We start from the raw sequence: 26,583 nt of genomic DNA, 5'->3' as shown, positions 1-26,583 counted from the left end.
ATAAATTAAAAAGGTTTGTGAAGAGCATGTATCAGTTTTCCATTTTAGCTTAAAAACAATGATCTATAACCTACAGATAATGAGAGAAATCTTTAACTGTGGTCCCCTCAGTCCAACAAAATTGCAATGTGTTATCTACTAAATAACTTTGAAAAGTGACTTTCAAGTTGCTTCAAAGAGATCTTCCAAGGATACCCAACTGAGATGATAGAAAATGCCTTCTCAATTTGCAACAGTAAATCTATTATCTTATTAAGGCTGCCACACACTGTAACAGCTGAAGCCGGCTTCTGGGAGACTCCAGTTACTATAAGGTCCTTTTTTAATCCAACAGTAGGATATGATATTAAAAGCATAGGGGTGCCTGGGTGGCTCAGTGGGTTAGGGCCTCTGCTTTCTGCTAGGGTTGTGATCCCAGGGTCCTGGGATTGAGCCCCACGTTGGGCTCTCCGCTCCGTAGGGAGCCTGCTTCCCACCCCCCCAACTTCCCTCTGCCTGCCTCTCTGCCTCCTTGTGATCTCTGTCAAGTAAATGGATAAAGTCTTTAAAAAAAAAAAAAGCATAACTGATAACGTGCACTGATTAAGCTATTTTATACTGTTACCCTTGCTTAAATCATCTGCCTTTTTAAAGATGTGATATTCTAATGTCAGAATTTCAGCACAGAGAGACAAGGCTTTCTTGGTGCTTCTCAAAATTGTGACATGGGGAGAGTCACTCATACTTGTAAGGCTGATCATAATACCTTTTTTTTTTTGTTAGGGCCGGGTAAATGTGTTTTAATATTCAATGGCTCACTACCATCCTGTATACAGGACTATTTTTGTTGATTTTTTAAAGTTTCTACTTGAATTCCAGTTAGTTAACATACAATGTTATATTAGTTTCAGGTGTACAATGTACTGATTCAATAATTCCATACATCAGCTCAAGCTCACCATTGAAAAGTACTCTCCTTAAACAAATCACCTATTTAACCCATCCCTCCCATCTCCCTTCCCTCTGATAATCATCAGTCTTTTCTCTATAGTTTAAGAATCTGTTTCTTGGTTTATCTCACTTTCTCCCTCTCTTTTCCCCTTTGCTCATTTGTTTTTTGTTTCTTAAATTCCACATATGCATGAAGTCATATGGCATTTGTCTTTCTCTGAATGACTTAATTTGCTTAGCATTATACTGTCTAGTTCTATCCATGTCATTGCAAATGGCACAATTTCATTCTTCTTTATCATTGAATCATATTCCATGGTATGTATACCACATCTTCTTTATCCATTCATCTTGTATGGACATTTGGGCTGCTTCCATAATTTGGCAATTGTAAATAATGCTGTTATGATAATAGGGATGCATGTATCCCTTCAAATTAGTGTTTTGTATTCTTTGGTAAATACTCAGTAGTGTCATTCTGAATCATAGGGTAGTTTTATTTTTAACTTTTTAAGAAATATCCATACTGTTTTCCAGAGTGACTGTGCTAGTTTGCATTCTCACCAACAATTAAAGAGGAATCTTTTTTTCTCCACATTCTCACCAACATTGTTGGTTTTTGTCTTGTTGGTTTTAGCCATTCTGACAGGTGTGAGGTGATATCTCATCGTAGTTTTGATTTGCATTTCCCTGATGGTAAGTGATGATGAGCATCTTTTCAGGTATCTGTTTGCCATCTGGATGTCTTTGGAGAAAAGGCTGGTCATGTCTTCTGCCCATTTTTAATTGGATTATTTGTTTTAGGTGTTAAGAGTTTTATAAGTTCTTTATATATTTTGGATCTTAACCCTTTATTCTATGTATCATATGCAAATGTCTTCTCTCATTTCTTAGGCTGCCTTTTAGATTTGTTGATTGTTTCCTTTGCTGTACAGAAGGGTTTTTGTTGTTGTTGTTGTTTTTTTTTTTTTTTTTTTTTTTTTTTTTGGTGCAGAAGCTTTTTATTTTGATGTGGTCCCAGTAGTTTATTTTTGCTTTCATTTCCCTTGCTTTAGGAGACGTAGCTACAAAAAAGTTCTATGGCTGATGTGAAAGAGATTACTGCCTATGTTTTTTTTCTAGAATTTTTATGGTTTCAAGTCTCACATTTAGGTCTTTAATTCATTTTGAATTTATTTTTGTGTATGGTGTAAGAAAGTGGTCTAGTTTCCTTCTTTTGCATGTTGCTGTCCAGGTTTCCTAACACCATTTGTTGAAGAGACTGCCTTTTTCCTATTGGGTGTTCTTTCTTGCATGCTTGTTGGAGATTAATTGACCATATAGTTGTGGGCTCATTTCTGGGTTTTCTATTTTATTCTATTGATCTATGTATCTATTTTTGTGCAAATACCGTACTATCTTGATCACTACAGCTTTGTGATATAGTTTGAAGTATGGAATTGTGATGCCTCCAGCTTTGCTTTTCTTTTTCAAAACTGCTTTGGCTATATGGGGTCTCTGCTGGTTTGATACGAATTTTAGGATTGTTTATTCTATTCTGTGAAAAATGCTAGTGGTTTTTGATAGGGATTGCATTAAATGTGCAAATTGCTTTGAGTAGTATAGACATTTTAATAATATTTGTTCTTCCAATCCATGAGCATGGAATGTCTTTCCATTTCTTTTTGTTGTCTTCAATTTCTTTCCTCAGTGTTTTTACAGTTTTCAGAGTACAGGTCTTTCATCTCTTTTGTTAGATTTATTCGTAGCTATATTATGGTTTTTGGTACAATTGTAAATGGGTTTGATTCCTTGATTTCCCTTTCCACTGCTTCATTATTGGTGTATAGAAATGCAACAGATTTCTGTACATTGACTTTGTATGCTACAGCTTTACTGAATTTGTTTATCAGTTCTAGTATTTTTTTTGTAGAATCTTTAAGGTCTTCTATTTAGAGTATCATGTCAACTGCAATTCTTTCTTACCAATTTAGATGCTTTTTATTTCTTTTTGTTGTCTGATTGTTATGGGTAGATTTTCTATAAATATGTTGAATAAAAGTGGTAAGAGTGGACATCCTTGTCTTTTTTCTGATGGTCATAATATTTCATTAATTTTTTGGCAGTATTTTAGCTCAGTTACGTCCTTTATGTACTTTTCAAATAAAATTTAAATACATTTAGATTTTTCTTACTATTTACATCTAAAAGACAGTTAAATTAAATTAACAATAATTATTTCTTAATATTCTTCAACAAAATGAAATTTACTGGGGAGGCCTGCTTAGTAATAGTATCCTTCCAGAATGTATAGTCTCAATAGATGGATACTATATTTTATTTTGTGCCTGATTAAACTTCTGTCTTCAAAGCAATACAGTTTTACTGAATTCTCTCATTTTAAAAATGAGAAACAATTTATATTCTGTCTTCTGCTAAGTGAGAAAGTAGAGTAAATGAATTCTCTTTTAATCCTCGAATGAAAGACTGCTGAATTGCAATATGTATGAAATTATATAAAGAAAGGTACATATATATTTTATTTATTTATTTTATTTTATACTGCTTTTATCACCCAACTTAATTATTTATACCCTATGGTTAAGAATGGTTGTTCTGAATTGTATTTTTTTGACCCAGTGGGAGCCAAAACGCTTTAGATATCATCTGCTAATGTAAAGAGGAAAAGAAGATGCTAATCTCTTATATCCTGAAGATATATTTGATCAGACTTTGTTGATACTATGGGAAAGAAGGAAAAAAAGAGGAAATAGGAATTCCTTTTTAAAAGCCATAAAGCAAATTCTATGATGTGTAGTTATTTGCTAAATGAAGGGTAAAACTACATGGTATATACAAGGTGATGATTGCACAGTACTATGTGACTTTGCTTTATTTATCAAATCTATTTCTGAAGATTATCAGCAAAGTGAATTTACGTGTAACCATTTAAATAAAAGCCACATTCATTTAAAGTTTTTTAATAGAATATTAAAGTTTCTTTCTACACATCTTACAGGTTTAGCAACTTTCTAAAATTCTGCAATTATTATAGATTCAAAAAATATGTATAGTGAGATCCCATACACCATCTACTCAGCCTCCACAGTGTTAACTATCTGCGTAACTATGGTACAAAATAAAAACCAGGAAATTGACATTAGTAAAATCCACTGTGTGTGTGTGTGTGTGTGTGTGTAGCTCTATGCAATTTATCACATACGCAGCTTCATGTAACTGTCACAACAATCAAGATATGTAACTGTATTATCACCAAAAGGCTCTCTCCTGCCCTTCATGGCCATATCCCTCTGCCCCACTTCCCAGCTTTGGCCACCACTTATCTATTCTTCATGTGTATAATTATGTCATTTCAAGAATGTTATATAAGTGAATCACACAGTATGCATCCCTTTGAAATTGTCTTTTTCATTCAGCAAAGGAGCTCTTAAAGTTCATCTAAGTTGTGTGCATTGATAATTTGTTCCCTTTTATTGCTGAGTAATGTAATCAAACTTGCTGATACACTATTCTTGAATTCTAGCCTCTAGAACTGTGAGAAAATAAATTTCTGTTGTTTAAACCACATAGTTTGTGGCATTTGTTACAGCATAAGAATAGTTTTATCTTTATAAATTTGTCTCACATATATATGCTCATATACAACAGCACTCTCTGCTATAAGTAAATCATTTGTGTGCCCACATAATTTATGAATGCTTCTCGAAGGGAGTTTTTAAAATCTCTGATGCTTTTCCTGTATCATGTACTGCAACAAATCATGTTATGAGGGAACTAAAGAGAATATATTCTTACAAGAATCATAGGGGTATTTGTGCCTATGTTATAGTAAAAATCTATACTGTTATGAAGGGAACATTTAACTAAAAGCAATTGGATTTTTTAAAAAGACTATTCACCAACTTTTTGCAAATGATACTTAACAACAGCATTTGGATACATTTCTGGATATTTTTTGCTTTTTTTTTCAGAGTAGATCACAGTTAAGCATGTTGGCTGCAATGTTTTTACAACATAGATACAAATTATACTTAACATAAATTCTTACTATTTGCTTTATTTGATATGGAAAAGGAATGACAGCATAAGTGGAGTAACTGAATTTCAATTCCCTTAGCAACATTTTTTTTTAGCAACATTTTTTTTATCTGACATTTGTTGGTAAGTAATATGGACTTGATCATTAAGATGTATTTGTATAGGATTATATCAAAAGCAGTGCATAAACATTGCTGAGAAGTATTATATCTAATTAACCTCACTAATAAGAAGTAATATAAAAATCTTCTGGACCTTAGAAACCAGTAAGAACAACAACCAGAAGATCACCTCTTTAGTGTATAGAGTATACAACAGCACCTCAGTGAATAAGGCCCACCAGGGATATTATGCATGAGAAGAGATTATGGGTTTATTTAGAGAGAATACCAATGGAACTTACCATCTTGATCTGTAGTCACTGTTATAGCTGTGAATGGCTTGGGAGAAAAGCTCAACTCAGAAACTCCATTCATGGCTTCTATTTCAAAGGTGTAATTCACGTGAGACACAAAGTCAAGTACTATCACAGAATTGTTGATCAAGCCAGAATGTCTTGGGATGAAGCGGAGTCCTCCACCACAGTCCTCACACTGGCTGGTGTCTAAGCCACATTTCTTACAGATTACACTGTATGTGAGATCTTTCCTCCCTCCTGTGTCACTTGGTGGACTCCATTCCAAAATAAGGGCCGTTTCATTGATGTTAAAAGCCACATTCCTAGGAGCTGAAGGCGGCCCTAGAGAAAAGCAATTAAAAAACAAATGTACATGTGTAGGACAATGAATTAGAAGGATGCTAACTTGAAAACTTCATCAATAAACATTTGTCTTGTATATTAGTTTGAGCTTTTCTGATGGGAACCATAAAGAAATATGGTTAAAAACATCTGATTAAGCCTGGAAGTCTTGGGTGGGGAGGAAAGATGGCCTCTCTCTTAACTTTGGTATATGAATATGAAAATATCAAAAGCCAAAAATATCCAAAAGATATGGTAATCACACTTTGAAAATTTGTTTACTGGAATATATCATAAGCAAAAATGATTTTAAATTATGTGATGGTTTTAATTACATTTTAATAATTATATCACCATTTTCAAAATTTGAAAAAAAATACATACATATACAAAAACACAATGTTTCTTTATATTTTTCCATGTGGATCACACTGCATAGAGTACTTAATAAACTTTAACTACTTCAGTCTTTTCTTAAAATTGTGCCAATAATCTTTTACACTTATGTGAGTACTTTAAATCCCAGTTTAAACAAACAAACAAACAAACCTCATTTTGTATCATTCCTTGTATAAACATTAACTAAAGGTCTACTAGGAGTCAGCACTACACTATGTGTGAAATAATACAGAATCCTATCTGTAAGAGAATATGATTTTGATAGATTCATTTTATAAATATAATAAAGTAACAATTCTGTCATATTTTAGAACGATTAGTTTAAAGAAATCTAAAACAATTCTTTAAATTTCTGCTATCAAGAAAGTTTGCTTAGAAGGTGGTATAGAATTAGCTGCAAACTTCTTTTCACAGAAAGAAATTCAAGTTTTGGTACAGGGTCCTTTTGGATCTCGAGATATAGTCATTCACTCATGAAATAAATATTTTTTAAGTGACTACTATGTGTGCCAGATAACCTGTTAGATTTGGGACTTACAGTGTAAATGTAATAAATTCCTACTTTGTTATATATATTTAAGTTGAAGGGCAGGCAAACATTAAAAGAAGAATAAAATTCAAATTTTATTCAAATTTTATTGTACAATTGCAAACATCAAAAGGAAAGAAAGTGAACTAAACATTAACAGGCGGACCATGGATGCCTGGGTGGCTGTCAGTTGAGTGTCTGACTCTCCATTTTGGCTCAGGTCATGGTCTCAGGGTCATGGGATCAAGCTCCACATCCGGCTCCATGTTCAGTGTGAAATCTGCTTGTTCCTCTCCCTCCTGCTCTTCTTCCCCCGTTCCTGTGATCTTTCTCTCGCTCTCTCTCAAAATAAGTAAGTGAATAAATGAAGAAATAAATAAATAAATAAATAAATAATTAAAAAACTCAAACATTATCAGGAAGACTAATCTGAGAATCATTATGAGAAAGCCTCATGGAGATGGTGAGGAAGAGGATGTCAGAGGAGTGAGAAGTATTAAGGGTAGAAGGTTCTTTAGTGAAGAAAGATCTGAAAATAGTCAAGGAACTGGCAGATAACCACTATGGCTAAAATGCAAAAGGAAAAAGAAAGAAGTGAGCTTTAAGGAAGAGGAAGGGGTTGGAAAGTGTAAGACTCCTAGGCTCATTGTAATGAGTCTGGATATTTTTCTATGCACAACAGCAACAGGCTTAGAGATTTTATATATGGAAGTAAAGTGTTTAAAAAAGAACATTCGGGTTTTCTGGTTGCCATGTAGGGAATAGTCTGAATAAGTACAGGGGACTCGTTAGTGAGATTTGTTATACAGTGTTAGAGTAGTATAACGTTACTCATAAATTTACATGATTATGTGTTGGGTTTGAAATATTAAGAGTTGTTATTTTATATTTTTCTTTTTCTTTTTGCTGGATCCTGGTAACAGCAGCCTGATGGGTAAGGGCCTCAGTCATCTGTACATATATTACCTAAAGCCTGACCTATAAATGGAATGGTTAGCTTTTCTAACAGGTTTCTGCATACTTTGCTTTATGCTATTTCATGTTTCAGAGAGTTATAGAAGTATCTTTCTTCAGAAGGGAAAATATGGAAGGTATTATAAGCTAGAGGATAAGGACTTGTGTAGCTTACCTCCAACCTAGACTTATGCCTGGAAGATAAAGATACATTATCATTATCATAATAAGGCCTTCCTACAGAATGACATATTCATATTGTTGCTCTTTTCTGTTATTTATAAAGGAAAACATGAAGTATTATTCACTTATATTTTCATGAATAGGAAGAATGTTATCAATTATGTTATGGGTGTCTGCAAGTGTATAACTGTCTGCCTGGAGATACTTTAAAAAAAAAAAGCAGACACCCTTCTTACTCAAGGGCCCTTATACCAATTTGCATGACGATTAAATAGCTTTTTAATTGCTGTTAAATTATGCCAGCTAAACTGTGATTTCATGCAAATATTAAGCTGTAATGACATGCAGTGAATCATTTACTAAGATTTAGAACTTGGAACAAAGAGAGACAATTAATTCTAATCCTCAGATTCAACTAAATTATGTGTCACCGGGCTTTTATGAATGTGGCCTGATTGCTTTGTTATCATTTATAAATTATACAAAGATTATGTGACATTGGGAAAAAAACTTGGCAGCAATAGCCCTTTTGGAGATATCTATATTGAAAACTCTTAGGGATTTCCTTATGTTGATTTTTCTTTCCCTTAGAGAAACAAGTAATTCACATAGAAGAAAGCCATCTCCACACTTCACCCTCCAAACTGACTTCAAAAGAGAAGGGCAATTACTCTGATTTGCAACTGGACATTTTTCAAGTCCAACACATAATAAACCTTACATTAAAATCACAATTTTATTTCTACTAGTTTGTATCCAGAAAACACATCTTTAATCTTCTTTTTATTTTTTGCTTCAATTTGGGTCTCCCTTTACACTTTTAAAGAATAAAGGAATAATACTCTAATAGCAAACTTCTGAGAAGCCTAGGACAGTGCTGACTTTTCTTTTACCAGAAAAACATTTGAGTCTGCAGCTCCCATCTTCCTCTGAGTAGCAGAGGCCAGGTGGGTTACAATTTTTATTTTGTTTTATTTCATCTTATGTAAAATGTTTTTAAACAGAATTGCATTTCCCAAAATATATCCTGTGCAGTATCTCTAATCCCATGAACTATCACACACAAAAAAATAGTTAGTATTCCAATTAATACTCCTCTGGCCGGGGGGAGGAGTCAAGATGGCGGAGAAGTAGCAGGCTGAGACTACTTCAGCTAGCAGGAGATCAGCTAGATAGCTTATCTAAAGATTGCAAACACCTACAAATCCAATGGGAGATGGAAGAGAAGAAGAACAGCAATTCTAGAAACAGAAAATCAACCACTTTCTGAAAGGTAGGACTGGCGGAGAAGTGAATCCAAAGCGATGGGGAGATAGACCGCAGGGGGAGGGGCCGGCTCCTGGCAAGCGGCGGAGCAACGGAGCACAAAATCAGGACTTTTAAAAGTCTGTTCCGCTGAAGGACATTGCTCCAGAGGCTAAACCAGGGTGAAACCCACGTGGGGTCAGTATGGCCTCAGGTCCTGCAGGGTCACAGAAGGATTGGGGGTGTCTGAGTGTCGCAGAGCTTACAGGTATTAGAACGAGGAAGCCGTCTACAGAGACAGAGCCGAGGAGTGAGCTCGCAGCTCGGTGTTGCCTTGAACCGGTCGCAGGTTCAGTGAGCTCGGAACACAGCCAAAGGCCAGGGAAATGGGAGTAAATGGGCGCTATTCTCTGAGGGCACACTGAGGAGTGAGGCCCTGGGCTCTTGGCTCCTTGGGCCAGAGACAGGGAGGCCACCATTTTCATTCCAGTCCTCCGGAACTCTACGGAAAGCGTTCAGAGAACAAAAGCTCCCGAAAGCAAACCCGAGCGGATTACTCAGCCCAGCACCTGCTAAGGGCAGTGCAATTCCACCTGGGACAAAGACACTTGCGAATCACTACAACAGGCCTCCCCCCCCCACCCCGCCCCAGAAGATCAACAAGAAATCCAGCCAGGACCAAGTGCAGTTTCAATACCAAGGAGAGCAGCGGAATTCCAGAGGAGGAGAAAGCAAAGCACAAACCTCCTGGCTTTCTCCCCATGATTCTTTAGTCTTGCAGTTAATTTAATTTTTTTTTTCTTTTTCAATTCTTTTTTCTCTTCTTCTGCTAATTTTGTTTTAACTTTTACCCTTTACTTTTTTAACGTTTTTTAAACTAGTTTATCTAATATATATATTTTTTACTTTTTTATATTTTTTCTTTATTCATTTTCTTTTTTTAATTGTTTCTTTTTTTTTTTTCTTTCTTTCTGAACCTCTTTTTATCCCTTTCTCCCCCTCATGATTTGGGATCTCTTCTGATTTGGTTAAAGCATATTTTCCTGGGGTTGTTGCCACCCTTTTAGTATTTTACTTGCTCCTTCATATACTCTTATCTGGACAAAATGACAAGACGGAAAAATTCACCACAAAAAACAAAACAAAACAAAACAAGAGACAGTACCGAAGGCTAGGGACGTAATCAATACAGACAGGGGTAACATGTCAGATCTAGAGTTCAGAATGACGATTCTCAAGGTTCTAGCCCGGCTCAAAAAAGGCATGGAAGATATTAGAGAAACCCTCTCGGGAGATATAAAAGCCCTTTCTGGAGAAATAAAAGAACTGAAATCTAACCAAGTTGAAATCAAAAAAGCTATTAATGAGGTGCAATCAAAAATGGAGGCTCTCACTGCTACGATAAATGAGGCAGAAGAAAGAATTAGTGATATAGAAGACCAAATGACAGAGAATAAAGAAACTGAGCAAAAGAGGGACAAACAGCTACTGGACCACGAGGGGAGAATTCGAGAGATAAGTGACACCACAAGACGTAACATCATTAGAATAATTGGGATTTCAGAAGAAGAAAGAGAGAGATATATTGGAGAGAATTATTGGAGAGAATTTCACCAATATGGCAAAGGGAACAAGCATCAAAATCCAGGAGGTGCAGAGAACCCCCCTCAAGATCAACAAGAATAGGCCCACACCCTGTCACCTAATAGTAAAATTTACAAGTCTTAGTGACAAAGAGAAAATCCTGAAAGCAGCCCGGGAAAAGAAGTCTGTAACATACAATGGTAAAAATATTAGATTGGCAGCTGACTTATCCACAGAGACCTGGCAGGCCAGAAAGAGCTGGCATGATATTTTCAGAGCACTAAATGAGAAAAACATGCAGCCAAGAATACTATATCCAGCTAGGCTATCACTGAAAATAGAAGGAGAGATTAAAAGCTTCCAGGACAAACAAAAACTGAAAAAATTTGCAAACACCAAACCAGCTCTACAGGAAATATTGAAAGGGATCCTCTAAGCAAAGAGAGAGACTAAAAGTAGTAGTTCAGAAAGGAACAGAGACAATATACAGTAACAGTCACCTTACAGGCAATAGAATGGCACTAAATTCATATCTCTCAATAGTTACCCTGAATATTAATGGGCTAAATGCCCCAATCAAAAGACACAGGGTATCAGAATCGATAAAAAAACTAAATCCATCTATATGTTGCCTACAAGAAACTCATTTTAAACCCGAAGACACCTCCAGATTTAAAGTGAGGGGGTAGAAAAGAATTTACCATGTTAATGGACATCAGAAGAAAGCGGGAGTGGCAATCCTTATATCAGATCAATTAGATTTTAAGCCAAAGACTATAATAAGAGATGAGGAAGGACACTATATCATACTCAAAGGATCTGTCCAACAAGATGATCTAACAATTTTAAATACCTATGCCCCGAACGTGTGAGCAGCCAACTATATAAACCAATTAATAACAAAATCAAAGAAACACATAAACAATAACGCAATAATAGTAGGGGACTTTAACACCCCCCTCACTGAAATGAACAGGTCATCCCAGCAAAAGATCAGCAAGGAAATAAAGGCCTTAAATGACACACTGGACCAGATGGACATCACAGATATATTCAGAACATTTCATCCCAAAGCAACAGAATACATATTCTTCTCTAGTGCACATGGAACATTCTCCAGATAGATCACATCCTCGGTCCTAAATCAGGACTCAACCGGTATCAAAAGATTGGGATCATTCCCTGCATATTTTCAGACCACAATGCTCTGAAGCTAGAACTCAATCACAAGAGGAAATTTGGAAAGAACCCAAATACATGGAGACTAAACAGCATCCTTCTAAAAAATGAATGGGTCAACCAGGTAATTAAAGAAGAATTGAAAAAATTCATGGAAACAAATGATAATGAAAATGCAATGGTTCAAAATCTGTGGGACACAACAAAGGCAGTCCTGAGATGAAAATATATAGCAGTTCAAGCCTTTCTCAAGAAACAAGAAAGGTCTCAGGTACACAACCTAACCCTGCACCTAAAGGAGCTGGAGAAAGAACAAGAAAGAAGCCCTAAACCCAGCAGGAGAAGAGAAATCATAAAGATCAGAGCAGAAATCAATGAAATAGAAACCAAAAAAAACCCAATAGAACAAATTAACAAATCTAGGAGTTGGTTCTTTGAAAGAATTAATAAGATTGATAACCCCCTGGCCAGACTTATCAAAGAGAAAAGAGAAAGGACTGAAATAAATAAAATCATGAATGAAAGAGGAGAGATCACAACTAACACTAAAGAAATACAGACAATTATAAGAACATACTATGAGCAACTCTACACCAACAAATTTGACAATCTGGAAAAAATGAATGCATTCCTAGAGACATATAAACTGCCACAACTGAACCAGGAAGAAATAGAAAGCCTGAACAGACCCATAGCCAGTAAGGAGATTGAAACAGTCATCAAAAATCTACAAACAAACAAAAGCCCAGGGCCAGACGGCTTCCTGGGGGAATTCTACCAAACATTTAAAGAGAACTAATTCCTATTCTCCTGAAACTGTTCCAAAAAATAGAAATGGAAGGGAAACTTCCAAACTCATTTTATGAGGCCAGCATCACCTTGATCCCAAAACCAGACAAGGATCCCATCAAAAAAGAGAACTACAGACCAATATCCTTGATGAACACAGATACAAAAATTCTCACTAAAATACTAGCCAATAGGATCCAACAGTACATTAAAAGGATTATTCACCACAACCGAGTGGGATTTATTCCAGGGCTGCAAGGTTGGTTCAACATCCACAAATCAATCAGTGTGATACAACACATTAATAAAAGAAAGAACAAGAACCATATGATACTCTCAATAGATGCTGAAAAAGCATTTGACAAAGTACAGCATCCCTTCGGGCTCAAAACTCTTCAAAGTGCAGGGATAGAGGGCACATACCTTAATATCATCAAAGCCATCTATGAAAAACCCACCGCAAATATCATTCTCAATGGAGAGAAGCTAATAGCTTTTCTGCTAACACGGCAGGGATGTCCATTATCACCACTGCTATTCAACATAGTACTAGAAGTCCTAGCCTCAGCAATCAGACAACAAAAGGAAATTAAAGGCATCCAAATCAGCAAAGAAGAAGTCAAACTATCTCTCTTCACAGATGATATGATACTATATGTGGAAAACCCAAAAGACTCCACTCCAAAACTGCTAGAACTTGTACAGGAATTCAGGGAAGTGTCAGGATATAAAATCAATGCACAGAGATCAGTTGCATTTCTCTACACTGACACCAAGAAAGAAGAAAGAGAAATTAAGGAGTCAATCCCATTTACAATTGCACCCAAAACCATAAGATACCTAGGAATAAACCTAACCAACGAGGCAAAGAATCTATACTCAGAAAACTATAAAGTACTCATGAAAGAAATTGAGGAAGACACAAAGAAATGGAAAAATGTTCCATGCTCCTGGATTGGAAGAATAAATACTGTGAAAATGTCTAGGCTACCTAAAACAATCTACACATTTAATGCAATTCCTATCAAAGTACCATCCATTTTTTTCAAAGAAATGGAACAAATAATCCTAAAATTTATATGGAACCAGAAAAGACCTAGAATAGCCAAAGGAATATTGAAAAAGAAAGCCAAAGTTGGTGGCATTACAATTCTGGACTTCAAGCTCTATTACAAAGCTGTCATCATCAAGACAGTATGGTACTGGCACAAAAACAGACACATAGATCAATGGAACAGAATAGAGAGCCAGAAATAGACCCTCAACTCTATGGTCAACTAATCTTCGACAAAGCAGGAAAGAATGTCCAATGGAATAAGGACAGCCTCTTCAATAAATGATGTTGGGAAAATTGGATGGCCACATGTAGAAAAATGAAATTGGATCATTTCCTTACACCACATAGGAACATAGATTCAAAATGCATGAAGGACCTCAATGTGAGAAAGGAATCCTTCAAAATCCTTGAGGAGAACACAGGCAGCAACCTCTTCGACCTCAGCTGCAGCAACATTTTCCTAGGAACATAGCCAAAGGCAAGGGAAGCAAGGGCAAAAATGAACTATTGGGATTTTATCAAGATCAAAATCTTTTGCACAGCAAAGGAAACAGTTAACAAAACCAAAAGACAACTGACAGAATGGGAGAAGATATTTGCAAATGACATATCAGATAAAGGGCTAGTGTCCAAAATTTATAAAGAACTTAGCAAACTCAACACCCAAAGAACAAATAATCCAATCAAGAAATGGGCAGAATTCGGCTCAGGTCATGATCCCAGAGTTCTGGAATCGAGCCCCACATCGGGCTCTCTGCTCAACGGGGAGTCGGCTTCCCTTCCTTTCTCTCTCTGCATGCCTCTCTGCCTACTTGACTATCAAATAAAAAAAAAAAAAAAAAGAAATGGGCAGAAGACATGAACAGACATTTCTGCAAAGAAGACATCCAGATGGCCAACAGATACATGAAAAAGTGCTCCACATCACTCGGCATCAGGGAAATACAAATCAAAACCACAATGAGATATCACCTCAGACCAGTCAGAATGACTAAAATTAACAAGTCAGGAAATGACAGATGCTGGCGAGGATGCGGAGAAAGGAAACCCTCCTACACTGTCGGTGGGAATGCAAGCTGATGCAGCTACTCTAGAAAACAGCATGGAGGTTCCTCAAAATGTTGAAAATAGAACTGCCCTATGACCCAGCAATTGCACTACTGGGTATTTACCCTAAAGATACAAACGTAGTGATCCAAAGGGGCACGTGCACCCGAATGTTTATAGCAGCAATGTCCACAATAGCCAAACTATGGAAAGAACCTAGATGTCCATCAACAGATGAATGGATCAAGAAGATGTGGTATATATACACAATGGAATACTATGCAGCCATCAAAAGAAATGAAATCTTGCCATTTGCGACCATGTGGATGGAACTAGTGGGTATCATGCTTAGTGAAATAAGTCAATCAGAGAAAGACAACTATCATATGATCTCCCTGATATGAGGAAGTGGAGATGCAACATGGGGGGTTAAGGGGGTAGGAGAAGAATAAATGAAACAAGATGGGATTAGGAGGGAGACAAACCATAAGTGACTCTTAATCTCACAAAACAAACTGACGGTTGCTGGGGGAAGGGGGGTTGGGAGAAGGGGGGTGAGGTTATGGACACTGGGGTGGGTATGTGCTATGGTGAGTGCTGTGAAGTGTGTAAACCTGGTGATTCACAGACATGTACCCCTGGGGATAAAAATATATGATATGTTTATTAAAAAATAATAAAAAAAAAAGACTCCTCTGGCCGACTTGACAGTGAAACAAAAGTAACACAACATGTTTCTCTTTCTTGAATCCAAAACTCCCAAACATTTGTTTATAGAACCTTATTTTCCAAGAAGCATCTATAGCAATACTATCATTCTGCAGAACACTCTTACAGGCTAACACAGAAGGAGAGCAAACGTAAGGATCATATTTCAGTTACTACATCATAGTTGCAGATTTTTATTTCATGATTATAATTGTAGAAATATGCTAACTCACAAATAAATAGGCCCTTATTGCTGACTGAAGATTGAGTACTCATGTACTGTATAGCTAATTGTGTTTGTAGATGCATTTTCTAACCTTAAGAACAATGAAAATTTGATCCAAATAACTGAGGAAATCAAGTCATAGAAGGCTACTGCTTACTAAACTATATTTTATTAGGTTACTATTTGGCAAAGAATTTTAATATGTTTGTTAATTTAATGATTATCATAAATATAGTAGCATTTCCTAATAAAAAAGAAATGGGCAGAATTCGGCTCAGGTCATGAGCTTACAAATGAAAGAAAAATAGTCCTATGTTGATCTATGTCAAAGAGAACATTTAAAAGTTATATTGAACCATCTAGAGATATTCAGGTAAATACTTTTGCAATGAGTAAATTATAAACTTTGCTAAAGAAAGATAAACACATAGCAATAAAAGAAAAAGTATATCTCTAGATTTTAGTAATGTACTGAAAATATAGGTTGTCAGATTTGCATATGGGCTTAATTTAAAACTCTAAAAGTTACCTCGTTTTTTGAATTATCACTATTAGCTTTAACTTTTATCTATAGGTACATTGTTAATATAATGTGCTTCCCAAATGATTTTGAAAAATGTGTTTAATAGGCGTAAATGTAGGCAGAATTTTATGTTCTCCTTCTCTAAGCCATTTGTGCTCTAAGTTCTATTCATACAATAATACAATATTTTACATTTGGAAATGGATGATGAGTAATCACAAAAGAGGGGCTTCATCCTCACCAGAGAGAAGATAAATCAGTTTAGTCAGATAAAGAAATAAGGTCCAGGAAAGTATTATAGTTATGTAAAGTTCACGCACTGTGTTCATGATGGGATGATACCTATGTCTTCTCAGTTTTAAAAAAAATTTTTTTAACACTGCTATGTGTATTCTTCCTATAGATAAAAATCCTGATAAATAAATATTTAAAAAAATTCTGATAAATAAATATTTAAAGTATTTTATAGTGCTTTGCTTAGAGAGTATTGTCAAAAACAAATTTTTAGAACATACAAATTAATGAGAAATGTATTGCCTTCCAAAGACAGATTCTTTTTTTCATAATGTTATCTTGGAGCACTTTATAATAATGTTATACACAGAAGAGCAATTGAAAATTAAATCTTGCTATTAAATTAAGGATTGTTCAAAATACAACAGAATGCACATTTCAAATCCTTTAGTCAACATATTTTCATTTTCTTCGATATTTTTACACCAACTTCAGTAACTAAATTGATGCCAAAATTGACTTACTATTCATTAAGTGTTTTCATAGTACTGTGAATGATGACTTAGATAATTCTTTTCAGATTCTTCATTATTTCTAAAATTCACAGTTAAAGAAAACAAAAATCTAATAGACCAGATACAATTCACTTCCAAAATAAAACCTAAACCTCTCAACCTTTTTACCATGTTTCTTTATAACCAGGCCTCTTGCTTCCTTTTGCTGCATATCTCAATGCCTTTGTGCATGCTGTTCCTTTATGTCCCTTTTCTCTGTGGAAGATTCCTACTCATCCCTCGTGTTCCAGTTTAGGCATTACTCCCTTTGTGACACTTCCTTATTGGTCCTCAGGCAGAAAGGAACACTTTTATACCTTACAGGTATGATTTTTAAAAATAAAGCCAACATTTTTGAGCACTGATTTTGTTCTAAGAAGTGTACTTAATAATCCATGTGATTTACTTAATTCAGTTATCATGATAAACCCAAAGGTAGTTAATAATAACCATTTCATAGATGTAACTAACAATAAATATATAAATTACACTGAAATATGTGTATCACTGTATACAAGTCTAACATGGTCCAGCTTGATCCAGAGATAATATGTGCTTTAACTAAGGGAAAAAATAGAATGCATGGTTTTGTGTAATCCTCCATGAATTTTTTTTCAAATAGTGCCAATTTCCACATATATTGGAAAACAGGTGGTTTGAGATTAAAATCTTTCCAAGAGCCTGGTGTTATACTGGTTACAGATAGATTCACATGACTTGAAAATCACTTAAGAAGCAAAAGGGAATGCTTATATTATGGTAAGGGTAGTCACCCATCTCTCTGTTGGGAAGGAATTTAAAACTTCTCAAAAAATAAACACAAAACTCCCAAAACTTTTCAAAATATAGTTCTGTGGACACTTAAAAACTTGAAAAGTAAACATCTGTGGCCGCAAATTTCTATGCTGTAGAACACAGATACAACTTTACCTTGGAAAAATTCCAAGAAATAGTTATAGACTACACTCATCAATTCAGAAAAAAATCTATAAACTCACAGAATAGCTAAATATATGAATTATAGAAATGTATTATAGCTGTACAGGTCAAGAGTTAAATGGCAAAATCACATATATTGATAAAAGCTCACTAAAATACAAATGAAATAATGAGAAGGCTGACTTTGGGTCTTCTGAGTCAAATATCCAGTTCCTTAATACCATGAAAAAAAAATCATGCATACCTACAGACAGCCCTTTCTGTGTCTGAGTCAATTATTTTTAATTAAAGTCTCATTAGAAATAGAAAAGAGACATATGAAAAGACTAAGCAAAGCCATATTTGGGGAGGGAAAACAAAACAATAAATGAATAGATTAAAGCAAATTAATAACCTTTCTCAAAATGCATAACACTGTGGGAATAATAATGAATGCTATCTTTCCAATTATGGATGCTTCTTGGTAATTGGTTTGTTGTGTATAAGTAATTGATATTGAATGGGACAATACTCTCTGAATTCCAACTGTAGAGTTCTGGTAGCAAGTGGTAAATCAATTCTCCAGCATCAGCAGTATGACCATTTAATATCTCTTCCTATAGAGGAAACTCAGGTGATTTCATACAAGAACCTGCTCTGCTGAAGTAAAAATTATAGTATTTACATTCAGGAAGCTCAAATGAGATCCTACGTCAGTGACCAATATTGGGGAAACTGAAGCTCAAATGAGATCCTACGTCAGTGACCAATATTGGGGAAACTGGGATTCATCTCATATAGGTATTTATTCCATAAGGTAAGGGTCATTTTAATTTTAAAAATATACCACTGCAATAGACAGAGTGAATATTTAAAGTTATCTTCTACAGTAAGACAAGATACAATACAGTGTTCCAGAAGTAACACAATCCATCTTTGCAACTTCTCCCATCTTGCCATCTGCAAAACTGTGGTTCCTAAATTGCGTTTACAATGAACCACCTACCCAATCAGCTGCACTTTTGTATTTCAATTGTGAAATGGAAAGGAAAGGAACCAGAATAAGTTCTTCAGGCAAAACATGCATAGAAAAGAAAGAAGAAAAAAAACATAAAGATATGAGGGGAAAAGAAAAAGAAGAATTAACAAGCAGAGCAGGGGTACCTGGGCGTGAACATTCTATATCCAACTAGAAGTGGGAGACTTGAGTAGGGAAATTGAAATGAAGAACACCTCTCCTGGGGCATCTCAACACACTACTTATTCTATACTCAAACTAAGCATGAGAGAATCATGGTCTTTTTTTAAGTTGCCAATTATTCCATCAATAAAGAAGTCATTTTACAATATTAGCCTTAAAGCAAAAGTAAATCAAACTTATATACATTCATGTCAATCCTGGTCACTGTAGTTCAAATACAAAGATATAAAAACATGGTATTTGCTTTTTTGTAAGACTGATGTTTGAGAGGCCCCTGGATGGCCCATTGGTTGAGCATCTGCCTTCTGCACAGGTCATGATCCCAGCTTCCTGGGATCAAGCCCTGCATTGGGCTTTCTGTTCAATAGGGAGTCTGCTTCTCCCTCCGCCCATTCCCCTGCTTTATCTTTCTTGCTCTTTCTTTCTGCTTTCTTGCTCTGCACTCTCTTTTAAATAAATAAACAAATAAATAAAATCTTTAAAAAAAGAATGAAGTTCGAAGAAACTGGTTTTACTCACAAGATACTTGATTCATATTTAGATGACAAAAAAAAGTGAGAGAGAGAGAGAAATTCTTAATGATGTCCATGAGAATTATCCATATAGATAGATAGATAGAAATATGATTTGCATCTTATGTTTTGAACTTTTCTAAGTGGGTAACACAAATGTTTGTTGAATGTGTTAATCTTCCAGCACCTGTTCAGCAGCTAAAAGATCCTACTGATTTAAACACATGAGAAACCTCAAAGTAAAAATATCATGACAGTGTAATTATATTTTGTCTAACTTTTCATGCATCCATATGTTAGACCATCACTTCATTTCTTTCAATCCTTTCATGCTCTCTGCCTTTCCTGCTGGATAAGTACTTTTTTTAGTAATTTTTATTTTTCTTTGTTTCTTTAACCTCAGTGAGTATTTTTCCCTTCAGGTCTGGAAAAGCCTTAGGTAGTTATTTTGATAACAGATTTCTTGGCAGCAGTGGGGTCTCCTGTGCTTTCAAATGCTCTCAGAGGCATCCCTAATTGACTAAAACCTGATATTAAGAAGTGCCCTCCACAGCTCACCCTTTAAAGCAGAGAATATACATTAATTAGTCACCTGAGAAACAGAGTTTATGAAGTACATTAAAAATCTAGAGAAAATATTCAGTATTTCATTTTAAATTTCTTATTCATAATTCTGTTTCTATATTTTGCAGTTCAAGCAAAAATGACACAAGGAATTTTTTAAAAAATTGAGGCCTAAATTTAAGTATGTTGTTGATATAACTGGTTAGTAGGGCTGTTTGAGAGATCCTAATACGCTTAAAATTCAAGGGAGAGAAATAGGTCGGGTAGGACTTTGAATGTCCTTCGATTGGTTCTAATGGGTCTGGAAAATAGGGATTGGGATTTGAAAGACATTAGGCAGAGTGATGATATGATCAAGATGATATGATTTTGTGTCTAACCGTTTGGAATATTTTGGAGGTGTGGAAGACTAAAGAAAGGATACGTGCCAGGATATTATTAAACTAGCCTAAGGAAGAGTCAAAGACATCAACTAGAAGGATGGGACCAGGAAATGACAGGAAGGAATGGACAGGAGAAATGCTAATAGGTAGATTTGATAGGACATGTGACTACTACCTGTCAAGGGCAGGGCAGGAATTATGATTCCAATCTTTCTGGCTTAGAAGTATTCACCAGCATAAGGAAATAAAGCTGCAGTAAATAAGCAGGCTGAGAGAGAAAACAATATATTATCTTTTATTGGTTGGATTTGAAATTATTAGTTTACTCATTCATCAAATATTTATTTAGGCCCCAGTGTCTAGTGTCTAGGTATTATTATTAGCGCTGGAGATACAGGAGGGAAAGAACACCCATGATCTCATGGGTCTTATAGTCCAGTATGGCTAGGATGATGATAAACAAAGAAGCAAGAGTACAACTAAATCAGAAAGTTCAAAGACTGATACAATACATAAAAAAATGAAATGTGACATAAAAAAGAGTATGGGGAGAAATTCTATTTTTGAATGATTGGTCAGGAAGTGCCTGTCCAAATAGCTGACATTTGAGCCTAAAGGGCAAAAAGAAAATAGCCCTAAGACATTGAGGAAGAGTATTTTAAGTAGAAGAAATGGCTAGCACCAAGGATGACAACAAGCTCAGTACCTTGGAAGTCCATGAGTTTAATAACCAAAGGGAGTAGGGTATGAGGTAAGGTCAGACATTTGGGCAGGTTTCCACAAGACCTTTAGGTTGCCAAATCATACAATTAATTGGCTAGATAACTCTGGACTTTGGGAGAAAAGCCCAGGATCTGAATAAAAATATGGGCATCATCTATTTACAGGTGATGTTTGAAGCCATGAGAATGAGGACATATGGAAAAATAAGAAAGCAAAGAAAGGAATGTAAGGAAAACTAACATTTAATGGGTAAGGAAAAGAAGAGAAACCATCAATGGCAATAAATACAATGGTGAGAAAATTAAGAGGATGAAAGGGAGATTACAATGTCCTACAATAAAAAGGAACAAAAGAAAGAGGGAAGGATCAACAGAGTTAGATATCATAAATAACTGAACAAAAATATTTCTAACACAAAATGGCAAAGATCATTGGTGAATTTTTCTGACAGTTTACTTTGGTAGGGGAAAAATCTGATGACTCTCTTAGAGTGAAGAGCAAAAATCTGAATATAGTAGAGTAAAAAGTTAAAAAAAGTAAAAGTTAAAACAAAATAAAGAAGGAAGCATAGCCAATAAAGATTGCTTTTCCAAGATTATTTGGGAGAAGGGGGAGAGAAAAATATATTGGACTTGGAGTATTCTTTTAACAATAGAAGTTTGGGTATACCTATAGATTGTGAGGAAGAGGTTAGGAGAAACAAAAATGTAAGGAAAGTAAACTAACAAGAGCCAGGCTCAATAGAAGGTTGAAGATCAGGTCACCCTCTCGCCCGCCACTTCTAGAGAGAATAGCTTTGAATATGAGGCATCTTTTTTTTTTTTTTAAATTGTAGCTGTCTTAGAAGCGTAAAAGTGTTTATGTGGACACCGCTCCAAGGAAGATAGACAGATGGCAATAAGCATGTGAAAAGACACTCCACATCACATGTCATCAGGGAAATACAAATTAAAACAATGAGATTCTACTATATACCTATTAGAAAGACCAAAGTCCAGAACACTGACAACACCAAATGATGGTGAGGATGTGGAGTAATAGGCACTCTCATTCTTTATTGGTGGGAATGCAAAATGGTAGTTTCTTAACAAAATTAAACATACTTTTATTGTATGATCCAGTCATCATCCTCCTTGGTACTTACCCTAAAAGAAATGAAAACTTATGTCCATACGAAACCTACACATGCATGTTTATAGCAGCTTATTCCTGTCAAAACTGGGAATCAATCAAGTTGTCCTTCAATAGGTAAATAGATAAGTAAACTGCAGTACATACAGACAATAGAATATTATTCAGCACTAAAAAGAAATGAGCTATCCAGCCATAAAAAGACATGGAATAATCTTAAATGCATATTGCTAAGTGAAATAAGCCAATCTGAAAGTCTGTATACTTTAGGATTCCAACTATATGACATTCTGTAAAAGGCAAGAGTATGGAGACGGTAAAAAGATAAGTGGTTGGCAGAGATTAGTAGGGCACAGAGGAGTTGCAGGGGAGTGAAAATACTCCGTATGATGCTATAATGATGGATACGTGCCCTATACAGACCCACAGAATGGGATGTGAACCATTCTAATTAGAGTGAACCTCAGTGTAAACTGTGGAATTTAGGTGATTGTTACATGCAAATGCAGATTCATCAGTTGTACAAAAGTACCACTCCAATGGGGACTGTTAATAATGGGGGGAGCAGTGCATATCAGGGAGCAAGGAGGTATATGGGACTTCCCTGTATTTTCTCTTGATTTTGTTTGTGAATCTCAAACTGCTCTAAAAGAATAAAATCTTAATAAATATTTTTATGTGAATAAATCTTATATTTCAAGATTATAAAATAAAAAGATACCTATCTCTACAGTGAAAACCCAAAGAAATCATAAAACTCCTAATAGTAAAATTATATTTTTAAGGGTGTTTATTATTATGATGATGATGGCACTAAGAAGCAGGGGAAGATTCTTGGGGTCCTTAAAATCATATCAACTATATGATCACATCCTATCCCTATATATAAAATCTTTCCCTACTAGGCCATTGACTAGTCAAATGTCCTGGTTTGTCATTTCTGATATTTTAGTCCTTCACTTTCTTTTAAACTCATACATTCAAAATCTCTTTGCCCCTGATATTAAGGAAAGAAACTGCCTCTTTAAATTCCTGGAAGATTCTCTGAAAGCAGTTTCAAATGTTAAGACTGACAAAAACACCAGGAAGTGGTAGCACTGACTGCTAACTGACCCAGATTCTGAGCTTTAGATAACACACTATTGGAACAAAGGAGATAAAGAATGGCTAATTCACAGATAGATGGTCTAGAAGTTCAGAGAGCATATTATCTATTAAAATTTGACACTTATTTGTGGTTAATGAAAGACGGAAAAGACTGACTGCTTGTTTGATTCTTGACCTCAAAAGTTCTATTATCTCAGTGAACTTACCCTGATCTTACCCTGGTCCTCTTATCGTTCATCCTCACCTGTAACTTTTCTGATTTTTCTCTCCCAACCATCTCATTTTCCAATTTTTAGGGGCAATGATACTTTGGAGTTTATGGTGCTTACTTTTTCTGCATTTTATAATAACTGCTAGGGTCCCTCACACTAGTCAAAGTATAATTTGGAAAACCTCATCTCTGGCAATAGCGGTGCAGGACTTGAAATACTTTGTGAAAATGTAAACAATTCAGTATATTATTTTTTTCAGTTTATAAGAATGCAGATGATGGGAGCCATAAGCTCAGTATAGAAGTATCTGCCATAAAGTGGGGGTGCCTGGGGGGGGTGTCAGTCAGTTAAGCGTCTCCCTTAGGTTCAGGACATGATCCCAGGGTCCTCTCCTCTCTGCTTGTGCTCTGTTGCATGTGTGCTCTCTCTCGCTATCTCTTTTCTCTCTCTCAAATCAATCAATCAATCAATCAAAAATTCAATTTAACCCCCTCCAAAAGTTATAACAGTTTGAATACCTGCTGATCAAAAACAATTTCAAAATGAATCACAGAAGAATAGCTTTCTATGTTAAACAAACATTTATGTAGCACCTACTATGTGATAGGTATTGTTCTTAGAACTTTTCAAAAATTAATTTATTAATTAGCTATTAATGAATAGCTACAGAATGAGATGTATGCTGTTATTATCACTATGTATGGGTTAACTGAGGCTGAGAGAGGTCAAACAATTTGCCCAAAGTTACATAGCTATTAAGCACTAACACCAAAACTCGTACTCAAATAATTTGACTCTAAAAGATGGTTAACCTACAATACACTATGGTAAGTTTGTTAAAACAGGACAGAAGTTCTTAAGAAAGTAACACAGAAAAACCTTGAGAGGGGGACCTCCTGAGGCTGGACTAGCGAGATCTCACTAAAGTTTTCACCTTTTTTTTTTTTTTTTTTTTAAAGATTTTATTTATTTATTTGACAGAGATCACAGGTAGGCAGAGAGGCAGGCAGAGAGAGTGAGAGGGAAGCAGGCTCCCCGCCAAGCAGAGAGCCCGATGCGGGACTCTATCCCAGGACCCCGAGATCATGACCCGAACTGAAGGCAGCGGCTTAAACCACTGAGCCACCCAGGCGCCCCACCTTTTTTTTAAGGAGGGTTTTATCTTTCAGTGTTTGATGGCAACACAACATGCTATTTTCTGCCTAAAACTGCCCAACAATGATCAAAATCAAAACTTTCTCTGCCTCTGTTTAGTACAATTGCAGGCTAGTGATGAGCATGGGATGATGTGTGGAATTATTGAGTCAACATATTTTGCACCTGCAACTAATATAACACTGTATGTGAACTATACTGGAATTAAAATGACATAAAAATCAGCCATGAATGAGAGATTAATAAAGATGGTAAAAGACCAGAGAGAATATTAGAGTTCCCTGGTAAATTATATATATTGATTAAAATAAAATTAAAACAGAAAAGGATAAAAAAAACATAATTTATAATACAAAGTATAAAAAAAGAATTTTTTAGAGGAAAGAAAAATCCAAAAAACATAAAACATTAAGCTGATAAATACACATATCTGATTCAATGACTGACTAGTTTATCAGGTTTGTGGACTTTGTTGCATTCACTATTTATTTCCTTAACCAGACCCTCACTCCAAAGAACTGCATGCCTACTCTGCTACGGCACTGAAGGGTTAGATTGATGGGAACCAATTTATTCCTTCAATTTGTCAATTGTCTATTTATGGCCACCTAAGAAAATAAAAAGAAAAATTCCTGATCACTTACTTCAGAAGTTGCACTCAGTTTCTGATACAGATTTTGAAAAATACCTTCCTAGCAGTACTGTAGCCATTTGAAATCCACCATTTACCTAAACTGGAGTAAGCTGTTCACAATGTAATGTAACAATATATAGTAACCATTGAAGAAGGATTACATATATGTGGTAACAGCAAGGTTTTCCTATTAAAAACTCTACATAATTAGGTGAGAAATTATACTTCAAAATTTCCTTTTCTATTTATTAACTTAAAATATGTTCCCAATGAAAAAAATGCCAGGTAGTAATTTCCCAGGCTGGAACTTTCTGAAGAAAATGGTCACTCAGCATTTATAATCAGAAAGCAAAAGTTACATCTACTAATGAATGTGTTGCATTTTAATTAATTGTGTTCTATAAAAATATTTTATATTAAAGTCTGTAGTATTGCAGATAAATCTATAGGCTGCATCATTTACAAGAAATGGGACATCACCATCGTCTCTAAGGAATATGCAACATTATATAACTCTCAATCTGTTTTTGCCTTTATGGAATTACAGAAGATAAGCAATAGTTTGGCACTAATTCATCAAACAGAAGGGCAAATTTTCACTGCAGTATATTATTTATGTATTAACAAAGGCTTTTATAGCTACCTAAGAGGTGACATTTTACTTTTGCATAACTTAGCAATGCATTAATAAATTCACTTTTACTTTTTTATTTTATTTTTAAATGTACAGATAATTCATAGTATTTTATAATAAAAGAGTACAAATAACTTATAATTCTTGATGCATGCAGTTAAATGACCTTCACTTCAATTTAATATCTACTGATTCCATCCCCGAAATTGGAAAGCGAAAGGTGAAATGCAGACAAATTCAAAAACACTTTCCTTTAAAGACAAATGTCAAGGAAAACTAGAACTTTTTCTGCAAAACAACAGCACAATGACTTTTAAAGTTCCATCTGGAAGCTCCCCCACACTAAACTTGGTGTTCCTAAATTGATGTGCCTTAAAATGGACAAGGGTGAAGCAAAGAACAAGTTTTATTTATAAATTCTTATAAATTCTTTATTTATAAATTTATAAATTCTTATAAATTCTTAGGTAGCCTTAAACTGCGTTAACTTC

At 35.2% G+C, this 26,583-nt stretch overlaps 1 protein-coding gene across 3 annotated transcripts in view; it reads right to left on the bottom strand.

Moving 5' to 3' along the window:
- EPHA6 (EPH receptor A6) overlaps positions 1-26,583 on the bottom strand; it is an 871,253-nt gene that overhangs the window by 444,340 nt on the left and 400,330 nt on the right. For all 3 annotated transcript variants that reach the window (XM_044251185.1, XM_044251182.1, XM_044251184.1), the window contains exon 5: positions 5,372-5,707. In XM_044251185.1, coding sequence (XP_044107120.1) covers positions 5,372-5,707 — 336 coding nt within the window. The remainder of the gene's footprint in view (positions 1-5,371; positions 5,708-26,583) is intronic.

This window comes from Neovison vison, chromosome 6 (genome assembly GCF_020171115.1).
Source record: "Neovison vison isolate M4711 chromosome 6, ASM_NN_V1, whole genome shotgun sequence".
Classification (NCBI taxonomy): Eukaryota; Metazoa; Chordata; class Mammalia; order Carnivora; family Mustelidae; genus Neogale; species Neogale vison.
Note: the sequence above shows the minus strand (reverse complement) of the source record. Positions and strands in the feature narration are given on the sequence as shown.